This window comes from Xiphias gladius, chromosome 6, assembly GCF_016859285.1.
Source record: "Xiphias gladius isolate SHS-SW01 ecotype Sanya breed wild chromosome 6, ASM1685928v1, whole genome shotgun sequence".
In the NCBI taxonomy this organism is placed as follows: Eukaryota; Metazoa; Chordata; class Actinopteri; order Istiophoriformes; family Xiphiidae; genus Xiphias; species Xiphias gladius.
The window spans coordinates 2,707,208-2,720,298 of record NC_053405.1 but is presented as its reverse complement, the minus strand read 5'-3'; the positions used below and the strand labels follow the sequence as shown (position 1 = coordinate 2,720,298).

The window sequence follows — 13,091 nt, the reverse complement described above, 5'->3', positions numbered from 1 at the left end:
TGTGTGTGTGTGTGTGTGTGTGTGTGTGTGTGTGTGTGCGCCAGTGAAACCGCCTCTGGTTTGGGACCCCACAAAGGGGTCTCAACCTACATGTAAGGGATCATAAAATTTGAAAGAAATAAAGTTATTTTCGCATTTGGCGCTTTTTTCGGAGCGACTTCAGGACTTTTCATCCCTGCAGACCTAAACGTTGAGACCAAAGGTTCGCTCTTGACCTTGGAAATGGAGCTCGTGGTAGGAGTTAGCCACAGCTGTTTCCAAGCTCCAAAGTTAGCTTTCACGTTAAACTTCTAAACTCTTAACAAAAGGGGTTTATTTCAGAAAGGGGGATCATTTTTATGCTTTTCTAGTGAAATGCTGGTAGGTTTTTTACTCCTTCATGACCTAAAAATGCCAGAAGGGTTGGGAGCCGCTGCTCCCTTCCTTTCTCCTCTCTCCGTCCTTTACCATTTTCCTCCCTCTCATCCCATCTTGTTTTCTGCCTCTCCTCCCGCTGGATCGCTTTCAGAGCCCTGCTGTCAGTGCTAACCACACCGTGACCCTGCTGACCCCTCTTATATCCGCCGCCTTATCTCTCCCAACCCACCGACGCACCCTGCGCCTCAGCGCTCTCCACGTACTCCGCTGCTGCCTCCCTCCGTGGAGCACTAGTAAGAGGAGGAGGAGGTGGAGGAAGAGGAAGAGGAGGAGGAGGCGCTCGGTGACGCGCTGAGCTTCAGGCCTGTCCCTGCTCATTTCGGGTTAGCCCATCCGCATTAGCGCCAGCCAAAGTGACAGCTGTCAGCACCACTGAGCACGCTCCGGATGCTCCGCCGCCATCCGTCCTTGGAGCGCGGCCAGGACGGAGCAGAGGAGAAGAGAGGAAGAGGCAGAGGGAAAAGAGGAGGGCTGAAGAGATGGAAGTAAGAGAAAGGAGGAGAGAGAGGAGTAAAGAAGAGGATGGAGAGGAGGGAAGAAAAAGGTGAGGAGGAAGGAGAGGAAAGCAGGGAGGAAAGAGAGGAGGATACAAAGAAAGAAAGTGAGAGGAGGAGATAAACAAGGAGATCTGAGGAAAGGAAACGGGAAGAGGATGAAAGGAGAGGAAACGGGAACAAGGTGTGAGGACAAAAAATAGATAAAAAGAAGGGAGGAGAGGAAGAAAGTGACAGAAAAGTAAGAAGCAAGAGATGAGGGGTGAGGAGGGGAGAAAAGAATAAAACCAGTGGAGATAAGGGGTGATGAAGAGGGAGAGGAAAGGAGCAAAGAAAGAAAGATGAGATGAGGAAAGGAAACATGAAGAGGAGAGGAAACAAAGGAGATGTAATGAGAGGAGAGGGGAGAGGAGAGGAGAAAAGGGAAGAGGGGAGATAAACAAGGTGAGTCGAGGAAGAGGGAGAGAAAGGAGGGGGAAAGGAAAGAGCAGAGGAACAAGAGAGAGACAAAGAGGAGAGGAGGAAGAAAAGAAGACAAAGAACGAGAGGGAGAAAAGAGGAACCGAGGAGATGCACTGAAAGGGAAGGAAAGGAGGAGATGAAAGAAGAGAAGAGAGAAAAACAAGTGAGAGAGAGAGGAGAAGAGAAAGTATAAATGAACTGAGAACTGAAACAAGAGAAGAAACCTTTAACGTGATTTTCTCCCCATTACAGGTAAAAATTTAAACGATTAGGGAGCAAGAAGTAAATCACCAATAATCAATTCACGTCCATTAATATTTAACAAATAATAATAATGATAATAATAATGATATTAACCTGCAGCTGAGGTAAAACTGAGCTGTTGTTCCTCGGGACCGGTCCGACCCTCCGTCCTTACCTGGACCTGCCGCTCCGCCTTGGCCTCTCTGTGGCCTCGGAGCCCCGCCCGGTTCGTGTGCGAGCAGCGCCGCCCGCTGCTCGGGAGAGGAACCGCAGCGGCCGCGCTGCTCTCCCTCTGCTCGGGGCTCGTCTGAACATCATCCCGCTGCTTTTGCACCGACCGCGGGGGCGCGGGGAAGACGCGTTTGGGTGAGACGAGCAGGACCATCATCTTCACTGAGACCACGAGACGGACGTAGATCCACCGGCTTTAGTGGGATTCACTAACAACTCACGTTCTTTTCTTGCAGGAGCTGAATTCAGCAGGATGCGACCGGAGTTTGAATGTTTGAGTAACGAACATAAATTCGTCTTTTTGCTTTTTATTGTTTAGTCTTTGCATTTTTAGGCCAAAGTGATCAGGAGCTGATGATTCCGTTTGTTCAGATGACATGAAGTTTACTTGCACGGTCTGCGTGTGTGTGTGTGTGTGTGTGTGTGTGTGTGTGATCTAGGAAAAGATTCTGCCTCATACTGACTTGTTCAAATTACTTTTTTTTTTTAAATGATATTTCAGTCGATATAAAGTCATTGGGAATTCTATGTATGATTTTTATTGCTGGCAGGTGAATGATTTCTTATTTAGTGAAATTTAAACCTGAATTCAATCGACATCTTCACTTTGGTTATTTTGATCATTCTGTCCTGTCAAACCTGATGTTTAGTCTCACTGCTTGTAGTAGGCAGACGCTGTGCCCACCCCACCCCAGGTGAGAGGGAAAGGAGAGTTTGGACCTGAACAAATGTTGCATCCTTACAAATGTTGGGGGCTCTTTGAAACGTCCGGCGCGCACACTCGGTCATTCCCGCCCATTTCTCTGGGTCTATGTGAGCTGCCGGTTCAGTGTTTGAACCCTCAGTGTCTGTGTGTGGAGATGAAAACCGTTAAATTTCAGGCCTGAGCCGGGAAACGCCGAGGGCAGGCAGCTCCTGTGACCCCGCCAGGCCGAGGCTAGTGATCGGCGCCGGAGACGTCCGACGTGCAAATCCCTCACCCCCGGGCAATATATCCAGGGTGTGTCGTTTATTTTCCAGGAAAAGACTGTGTTTTTGCAGGACGGCCGCCGTCGAATTCAGGGTCAGAGTTCAAATCAAAGATCCCGCGAGCACCTGAAACCCCGAAGCTGCAAAACGTTCAGCTTTCATTCAACCCTCTGACGCTCCTCAGTCTGTCCAGCATAAAGCGAGCGATGCCTGCCACGGGATGCCCTAATAACTCTGTGCATGAATAAATAACACACACACACACACACATGTACACACACACATACAGAGCTATCGGCTGAGCAGCAGAGCAGGTGTCTTGATTCCTAGACAGACACACTCATGCACTTTTAATGGGATCCCTCTCTAAAACCACGGGATTCCTCTGCCTAGCCCGACCCCTTTCTCCCTGAGTGTGTGTGTGAGTGGGAGAGTCTGTGTGTGTGTGTGTGTGTGTGTGTGTGGTTGGCGTGCAGGAGGCGTGGATGAGGGTCATCCACCGGCCCAGGGGTGCGATTTCAGCTCGCCAGAGGGAGGGTAAGTGAGTGGTCCCAAGACCCGAAAAAACCCCAAGGCTTGAAATCCAACCTCATCGCCCGACGCCGGCGTGAAAACATCGTGACAGGAAGCGGGATCACCGTTAAAATCTGAAGGTAGAATCCGTGTTCATTTTGAGTCTCTTCACGTTTATTTAGGCTCCTTATTAAACGCTTATTTTTCCCCTTCGGATTTCAACGTGCGGCTCCGTGAATTGGGCACAGTCTCTTACTCGCCACACTCTGGGCCTACCTGTTCCAGCACGGACCAATTATGATACCGTGGGAAATATCCAACCGCCGCGTTTCAACGGCGGCGTCAATCCATCAAATGTAAACATTCTAGATGGTCTGTGCAACATTTTGTTTCCGATTTCCCCCAAAGAACAGGGTCGACCCTCCCCTGGTCTGCCGGAGGGCCGGTCACGACAAACTCAAGCTGTGCAGCCACGCAGAAGTTTGTTTTAAATTTTACTGGAGATCCCAGAGTTCCCAAAAATAGCAAATATCTCAGGCCGAATATTGGGGAAATGTGTGTAAAACAGGGGGAGGGGAGCACAGGGGGATGATTATCTCAAACCTGCCAAGTAAAATTGGTATCCGGTCTTTCACAAGACATCCAGGCCCTAACTTAAGGTGAATGCCCGGATCTTTGGAGGTTCGTTATATTTGAAATGCACTGATCAGCAACAACGGTTAAAACCAGGTACAGGTTTTACTCTCGCGGCTGATCAGTGTGTGTCCGACGACAGGAATTCAACCCCAGCTACTCTGACATATTTTAACCTTTGTTTAACCTCATAAACTCCTAAAAAATTGTGCCTTAGGTTCCTTTAAATTCTGAGAAATCTTCTTATTTCCACAGGGAAACCATCAAACCTTCTGTGTCTACTTGCTGGAACAGTAACATATTCTGAGTAAAACAGTCAAAACCTGCAGGTCTTGTGTCTGGTTCCAGGGTTGTGGCCAATTATTATTGTTATTATTGATCAATCTGTTATTTTACTTTCGATTAATCAGGTAACACATACTGTGTATAGAACGGAAAAAAACAATGAAAAACACCGGGTCTGTAAACTGGATTTTAGAAATCCTGCAAGAAATCTTTGACTAGACACCGAACTCTTTACAATTTTCAGCATTTTTTTTAAAATCCCGTTTTATTTATTCATTTAACTATTCAGGTGTGTGTTTTGTCGTCTCTGTCTTCCTTCAGTGCGGCTCACAGCTTGTTTAAGAGCTGAAAGAAAATCCCCTGACGTTCGAAATATTCCGTCTGCAGTGATTCAACACAGAAAAAAAAAAAAAGCAGCAAATCCTCCCATTTCAGGAGCTGGAGCCGGAGAGTGTCCGGTGTTTCTGGGTGACGAATGACCGATACGACGATTAATCAAATCATCAGAATTGGTGTTAATTCACTCTCCGTCATTTGACTCATCTTTTCTCCACCCAGGCTGCACAACATGAGTTCGTGGTAACGGACTCCGATTTGAAAAGGTTCAGCATGAAGATCTCTGCTCTGTGTTTGCTCGACATCTTTTTGATTTTTTTTTTTCTTCCCCTCCAGATTTGTACCGAATTTTTACCCATCTATTGTTTTGAAGGTAAAAAAAACGGTTGCATTATGCCTGTGTGTGTGTGTGTGTGTGTGTGTGATTTTGTGTAATACTTTGTGAGAAGCAGATTGAATAAAAAATGAAATGATAGAGCAGCTGTTCCATATTTATTACATGGAAGGCACTTAAAGGCTGAACACAGAGGAAATCTGTGCGTGTGTGTCGGCCGCTGCCTTACATGTCTGAGCACGCAGGAGCCCTGGACCCAATGTTTGTGGTTTTTGCTCCGGCTTTATTTATTTATTCATTTATTTATTTGTTCTCTGGTGAGCGGGATTACCTCTGAATTATGGAACAGTCCCCTTTCTCTCCTTAAGTAAAAAATAACATCTGTCCGGCAAATGGAGAGCTTAGTGTTTCTCTATAATTAATGGTAAAAGCCTCCAGAGCCGCACATAAAATATACATCCTCCACGGAGGACCCCCATAACAAAGAGAGCGAGAGAGAGGGAGGAGGAGGGGAGGGGGGTCAATGAGAGGAGAGGAGGGAAAAACAGAAGCGGAGAGAAGGTGAAAGAAACCGGTCAGTGTGTGACGGCAGCGAGGATGGAGATGTGCTTCCAGGCCCGGACCCACCCGCGGGACGCACGGAACAAAGGCACAGAACAAGCGACCGGTTCCCTTCGTGGAACGTTACCAGCAGAAATGAGGCGCGCTGGAGACGAGACCCGGATCCGCCGACGTCTCGTCTGCGCGGACCCTGTGTCACCCGGGTGGTGTTCGAATCCGGCTTCCTTTGAACGGCCGCGGGGGAGAAGGGCAGTTCGCTAGGGGCGACGGCAGCAACAGGGGCAGGTCTTTGGTGCATCTGTAGGCGAAACCAGAGTAGGAGAGACCGGGAGATCCGCGCCCCCCCAGTTCAGTTCGGATCACATGGTGGCCGTTATCAGAGTCGAGATCCAAAAGAGACCAAGTCAAGGAGCCGTCCGTCATGTTGGGAAGTGACGCGGCGGCCACTTCCCCACTGCTACCGCCCCTTCCCTCAACTGGACAGGTGCAGCTAATGTCCTGGACACACCACCAGCAGACCGGACAGAAGCCCAGAGGTTCTGGGTCGTCCGGCGCCGCAACAGCGACGCTCTGCCCTGGCGCCCCACGGGCGTCCCTTCCGTCTGAAATCAGAGCGTCCACTTCCGTCTTGAAATGGACAGACACGGGGCCAAAACTAAATCTGGGTTAGGGGTCTTGTCTCTTGATGGGACGGACGGGTGCTCTGCTGTCCCAGGACTAAATGTCCAGCTATAACCCAAACTCTTGTGACTATTACTCAACTTTATATGGTCCAAAAATAATAAATAAAAATTAAAAAAAACAAAAAAACAACAAAAAAAACAAAAATGTGTCTCTGCATGAACGTGAAGCTCGGAAACACTGAGAGGTCACATCGGGTCCTAGTGAGGGTCCTAGTGAGGGTCCTAGTGGGGGACACCTCAAGCAGGCAAGAAAAAAAAAAAACCTTAAATCCTGAAAAAATGAACCGAATCTCAAGAAGGATCCGCGGCAGGAGAAGCCACCTGACAGGTGCTGCCACCGTTTGTATATTTAGAGTCTACATTCAGACGCTCTTGTCCGGATCCACTCGTTTCTTCGAGTTGCTGGTCACGTTTCTCTTTTATTCTGCAGCTCCACGGCAACAAAAGACTCCCAACAGTCTCCTCCGTCGTGGTTATCACATCAACGATGCGCAGTCACAGTTTTTAACCGAGTCCTCGTCCGCCGGGGCCCGGGGGCACGAGGAACAGCGCGCGCGGTTGGGTTTTTTTTTTTTTTTTTGACGTATTGATCGGTGATTGGAAAACGTTTGGCTGTGGAAAGTAAACATGGAGGCGCTCAGACGGCCGTCGGGGAAAACACACACTTCATTAAATATTACAGCCGTCGCGCTGCGTCGGTCAGTACTCGCGCACGCACGCACGCACACACACACACACGCACGCACACACACACGGGGACATAAACATCGGTGCGCGTTCATGAGCGCACCGGTGAGCGACTGTTTTCTGTATCTATCTGCTCATGTATTCGTTCGCCCACCTGAGCTGCCGGTGGAGGCAGATGTCCGCACCGGCTCTGACGCGCTGGACGCTGCCCCCCGCCCGGGGTTCCAGGTCACGGTGCGACGCTGTGGCAGACCGGAGGACCGGACTCGGGTCTTTTCGCGGGCACAATCCCGGCGGGCGGGGTTCGGCGTCGGGCGGAGCCGGAAGACCGGAGGGCCGCCGTGGTGCCGGACTAACACAGTGGAGGGGCCAATCCCAAGAGCTGAAGTCAGAAAATGTTTTCATGAGATCGGGGGGAAATAATTACAATACTCATGTTGTGATCTTAACAAATAAAATGTTTTTCCATCTTAAACCAACATAATCACATTTTATCACGACCACTGATACGTTGGTTTTTGTGGCCACAGGAAAACTCGGCGGAGTTTCCGGGTCCCAACCTATTATTTGTTTGTTTTCGGTTGTTTCGAGTTTCTAAAAACATGATGAACATATATTAAAAAAAACCCTGAGGACAAACGACTTGCCTTCGTCTTATGTCTGTTTTATTAGTATTTGTTGCCTTTCTACGGCTTATTTTGGAATATTTATGATTTATTTTATTATTATTACCTTTGGTATATTTCATTTTATCCGTACTTTAATTACACCGCGTTAAATTTGTTATCAACGCTCCTGCTTTTCACGCCATTGTACGCCATTTTCATGAAGCAACAAACAGGTACAAAATGCTCGTTAACCAAATACTACTGTAAAAAGATCGCTTTTTTTTATCATGCTCTCATTATCGCTGATCTAATCGGTTAACAGCACTAAGACATTGGAGTAATTAATACTTTTCAGACAATTCGCCATGACCGGTACTTATCTTTTCGCGGAACCATTTGTGGAACCCGCTCCGCGCAGGAACATTATAGATGTCGGACGGGAGCGATGGAAAAATGGCGGCTGCTATGGTACAAATGTCATGTTTGTACCGGGGCATGTTAGCGGTCAGGGCCACCGGCATCAGGACGCTGATCCCCGGGCTGGTCCCGGCGCAGTTCCGAGCCTTCTCAGTGCGGAAGGAGCCGGAGCTGGAGGAGAACCCGTACTTCAGCAAGTACCAGGACAAGATCCAGAAGCTGCGCAGGTCGGGGGGCTAACTCAGCGTGACGTCTGAATCTCCCTTCGCAAAATCCTTAATTTTAAAAGTAATTTGCTCTTCGACAGGTGTAACAGTTATTGAGACCACTACAAACGATTAATTTGAACTTCTGGCGAGCTAATAGTATATTCGGTTTACTTTTAAACTATCAAGAAGCGTATCCAGGTATAAAATGCTAACATTTACTGCTGACTTCCCCGTCGTCCTCTCATTAATTGGGTTTCGCCCGAAGTCTCACTTAATGCAGATTTTGTGACTGAGCCAGTGCGCGTTCTTAAAGATAAAGCTCAAGAATTTCATACAATCAAAGGTTTATTTGAACGTTAACTGCGGCCCGAATTTGGTGCTACACTCTTGTGATTCACCAAGGGTCTTTACGTGAAATCCAATGATTGTTTCAGTTACAGGACGACAAGTAATTCCATAACTGGGCGTATTTTTAAATGCTGATCTGCAACCTACGGTGATTCAAAACAAAATCACTCAGCAAAAAAATCTCAACATTTGGATTTTCCAGCGCAGCGGTTTTTGAATAAAGGCGTGAATGTTTTTAAGCAGCCGGGAATTAGCATTTTCAAAAAGCTTCCTGGTCACTACTGCATTATCTGGTATCAATAACAGTTGGGGTTTTTTTTAATTGCATTTCCCAGTGAAAGCAGAGGCACTAAAATGTTGTTGTTTTTTTTCCAGAACCATGAAGTTAGGCCCCTTTTGCTGTTGGATGAACATCAAACTTCCTACAAACACAAAACACCTTTTATATGCTGTGGCCTTTGTCTTTAGGCAAAGACAGGGAAAACCGAATAATACGACGAGTTGACCTTCGTAGTGTAGGGAAATTAATGTATAAATAAATAACTGGCTGCCAGGTTGGAAATCTGTCTAGAAACAGATGTTTGTAGTTAACAAGCCTAAACATGCAGAACTAGTGGTACAGAGTTAGTTCCAGGGCATTCTGGGGAATGTAGGACGAACGGTTGAGGGAAGGCACATTCGCCAAAACTGCAGATTATTACCGCGTTTAATCCCAACACCGAGTAAAGATGTTAAACAGTGGAAGGGAGTTCATTCTTTTTAAAGACGAGGGTTTCTTTTGGTGTTTCAACGCTTGCTCTGACTTCTTTTCAGTGCTAAACCACAGGAGTACAAGGCCCGACTGGAGAAACGTCATGAGGCCAAGAAGGAAGTGCTCGGACAGTCGAAGCAGGCGGAGTTCGTCAGGCTCATGGAGCAAGAGGTGGAGTATCAGCCGAGCTCAGCACAGGACAGAGCAGCGTGAAAGTGTGTTTTCAGGGAGCCCCGAAGCCCAGAGTGTGTGTTGAAATGTCCTCAGTAGTTGGACTAATCAGTACTCCCTGAGAGCCCACATTCATTATTAATGGCGAAGGGCTGGAGAAAATGTTTCTCTGGTTTCATTTCATTTGCCCGGGACAGCTCGAGCGTGATGTGTCTTTTTGTCCTGGGACTCTTTGCAGTTGGAGAAGAGAGACGAGATGGCTGCCGGCGACGGAGCCTCTGGAGGTTTCACAAAGAACAAGGTGAGATGAGAGGAGGAGCAGTTTAATCGGCCTGGTCTTGCAGAATACTGCTTTTACTTGACTTAAGGTCTGTTCTGTTTTTATGGTTAGATTTAGGGCATTTTCATTATTTTGTAAGTATTAAAAAAATCTCAATAATTCCAAATGCCTCGACACAACTCACCAAGTGGGAGATGATGTCCGAACATTGCACATTTTTTCTGATTAATGGTCAGAAATCTTTGGGATTTAATGACGCTGATATGAGACACGGGTCCGCAGCATTTTTACTGGAGGGACTAACGGACGTGTCGCTGATGAATGTCCATTGTTGTAGCTCTTCACTGACCTCTCGGCCCTGCTGTCTGGAAGGAGGGTTGATGTGGTTGTGTGTAGCCTGAATCTCAGTCTAAACGGTGGCTGTGACCTTCTGAAGGGAGACGGCTGAATATTTTCTGTGCGTGATGGTAGACTGCGTAATTTGCTGTTCTTCAGACGCTGGCCTCCATCCTCAACGTGGAGATGATCCGGGACAAGACGGGCGAGGAGATCGCGGAGGTGAGCCTGCGGGGGGGCAGGGTTAGCCTCAGTCCTTTGTGGTCTCGCAAAGCTGCATCCCCCTTCCCGTAGCGTGGTTTGTTGTGGTGGCTGAAACTCTTCTTCGTTTTCACCCTCTGTGTTCTCTCCTCAGCTTTGGATGAAATATTATTCAACGAAGGACACAATTAGCGCCGTCATCCCGGTGAGTTTAACACCAGAGAGCAAGCTACTGCAAAACAAGACCAAACATTTGACAAACTTTTTCTCTCCTGTGTGTGTCTGTGTGTGTGTGTGTGTGTCTGTGTCTGTGTGTCTGTGTGTCTGTGTCTGTGTGTGTGTGTGTGTGTGTGTTTATACCTGTTAGTAACTTGAGTTAACCTGATATCTTAGATCTACTTCGTATTTCGATGAAATTTTGTGGACACTTACGCCACGAGCTGTGGAACAAGTGATTCGTTTTTGGTTGGTTTTGAGTTGGGGGTTTTTCACCACACGTCATAATTAGATGTGAACAAAAATGTGTGTGTGGTTTTTGTTTTTTTTTTGTTTTGCTTTTGATATTCCACACTTAACTGTGTAACTCACTGGACATTGATGCTTGTAAATATAGCATTTTTTAAGAAACAGAGCTTTATAGAGCCAACAGTGATCAACGGTGTTCACTTCAGCACATGTCTAGTGAGGATCTACTGACCCGTCTTTCCTTATATTACAGACACAGATCTATGAGATGATTTTCAGCAGGTCAAAGTCCTGCCCGATGGTAAGATCACTGCTGCTCAGTCTGAAACATGTCGATGAAAAGCTGCAGAGAATAAACTGGAGCACCAGGATTATCACTCTGTCGTTGTAACAGAAAACGATGGTCTGTGGTTTCCTTCTCCCTCAGTTCCTCTACGCTTTGCCTCAGAAGGAGGGCTACGAGTTCTTTGTGGGTCAGTGGTCTGGACACGAGCTCCACTTCAGCTCCCTCATCAACGTGCAGGTAAAGTGCCGCACGCTGGCACGTTCACACGCAGTCAGCTCGGCTTTCACGTGCGGGTCACCCTTAAATCCCATCAAGCCACCGGTGGCTGGCTCAAGTTCAGTTCATGTCACATGGATTATTTTCACTGCATTCCAGTTACGATGAGGTGACTCAACATCACAAATGCAACAATAGACACTTGGTCGTCTGTGCTGTAACTCGAATGCTCATAAAGTAGTGAACTACAGCTTTAAAGGCAACACATCGGATTTTTTTCAGTCACGTCAAAGCAAGGTAACAGGATAATTGCAGTGTAACGTGGGAACTTGATCGTCATTTGACATCAGGTTGACATTTCCAGGTGTTTTCACACCGAGAGCTCCCTCGGGTTTGGAAGTAGCCGCGTCTGTTTTAAGTCTGGAAGTCTACGGTTACGTTGCAGTAGAGATCAGACTCGGATTAACAGTTTAAACGCGTTTTCCGAAGTCGGACATTTCCAGTCTTTGGAAACTGCACAAAGCTTTGAAAAATAAAGGAAAGCCGTGATGTCTAGATCTACATGCAGCCAGAACTTGAGTAAATGCTTCATTAATCACCAAAACTCTCCATTAGCATGCAATGAACTTTTGAACCGTGCTTGAAAGTAGGTAAAACTTTAGCTCGTGTTACTTGGAGGTGTTGTTCAGAGTTTTGTTCTTCCTGTTGGGGTCCAGATGCTGGGCGAGAACGCGCCCAGTCAGCTGATCCTCTACCACTACCCAGACCTGCAGGAGGAGAAGGGCGTGGTCCTCATGACGGCGGAGATGGACCCCAAGTTTATAGTAAGTCCTTTACCCGCAGGCCACACCCTGCAGGCTTTTCCCCATTATTTACAAATCTCATTCACTCCATGGCCCCCCCAAAATTTGGTTCGCATACAGTCCAGGTTCCATCCTCTTGCTGAAAACCTTGTGAAGGCTGTTGGTTAATGCCAGTAGTTTTGGAATCACGTGTTCAGCTCCCACCTACGGGGGTCATGTTTGGATTTCGACGTACTTTTGGCCACGTCATCTATCAGAGCTGGAAATATTGTCTGCATATTCAGCTGTCTGTGCTTCCCCTTCCCAGACTGTCCACCAGGCTCAGTGCTTGGCCAACCAGGTGCAGCTGTTCTACGGCACACGGAGGCAGGAGACGTACCGATTGGTGGAGACGTTTAACCACCAGCCCGCAGACTTCAAACACATGTCGGTGATAGCGGAGCTGGAACAGAGCGGCTTGGGGCCGGCGGTCGCCCCTGGGGGCTCGTAGGGGAGACCAGAGGTGGACTGGAGGCGCCGTCGGACCACCTGCTGTCTGAGTCCCAGGAACTGTTGGTCTTCATTTAAAGTCACAAAGAGATAACGCACTTCTTTGCTCAGCACTCTCCACTGGGATTCACCCGTTCTTCAAACTGAATATAAAGTTTGCAGCAGCGGCTGAGATTCAGGCAAAAGAGCTTAAAGGAAAACAAACTGTTTCTCGTGAACCGTGAACTTCCTCTGGGACTTGACCATCACATCATTTCATTGTGTATAAATTTGTAACCATAGCAGAATAGTGTGGTAGTGTGATCAGATCAATAATAAATAAATACTACAGAAAATAATTCTTAACATTCTGAAAGATCTTTCCTCCTCTTGTGCTTAACGCCTTCGTTGTGTCCTCGAGAAAAACTGACGCAAACGCAGGGAAGTCTCCACGAAGACAGTTGGGTCAATAACAAGCACGTGATCTCCGGGTCCTGTCCTGCGACACGTATCTTTAAATGTCTAAGTGTAATCGAGCCTGCGTGTAATTCCCAAAGTGAAGGGAGGACAGATCCCTCACAAAGCAGAATCTAAGCACATCGGTCCTCATCAACATCCGGTGTTCGAGCGATCGCCACATTTTTCACGTCCACTCAGTTTCCTCCACACGCCAGACACAGGTCT

At 47.5% G+C, this 13,091-nt stretch overlaps 1 protein-coding gene across 3 annotated transcripts; it reads left to right on the top strand.

Annotated features, from left to right (window-relative positions):
- Nucleotides 1-7,846: 7,846 nt before the first annotated feature.
- Nucleotides 7,847-12,766, top strand: atpaf1 (ATP synthase mitochondrial F1 complex assembly factor 1). Of its 3 annotated transcripts, none has more exons than XM_040127756.1 (9): nucleotides 7,847-8,100; nucleotides 9,244-9,352; nucleotides 9,591-9,653; nucleotides 10,128-10,190; nucleotides 10,324-10,374; nucleotides 10,888-10,935; nucleotides 11,062-11,157; nucleotides 11,853-11,942; nucleotides 12,430-12,766. In XM_040127756.1, the coding sequence occupies exons 1-9, from the start codon at nucleotides 7,886-7,888 to the stop codon at nucleotides 12,520-12,522; spliced, it is 828 nt and encodes a 275-aa protein (XP_039983690.1). In that variant the 5' UTR covers nucleotides 7,847-7,885; the 3' UTR covers nucleotides 12,523-12,766. The 3 variants fall into 3 exon arrangements, with proteins under 3 accessions (XP_039983690.1, XP_039983689.1, XP_039983692.1); XM_040127755.1 differs by having other exon boundaries at nucleotides 7,848-8,100; nucleotides 11,853-11,960; nucleotides 12,247-12,766; XM_040127758.1 differs by having other exon boundaries at nucleotides 8,048-8,161; nucleotides 11,853-11,960; nucleotides 12,247-12,766.
- The last annotated feature ends 325 nt before the right edge of the window (nucleotides 12,767-13,091 follow it).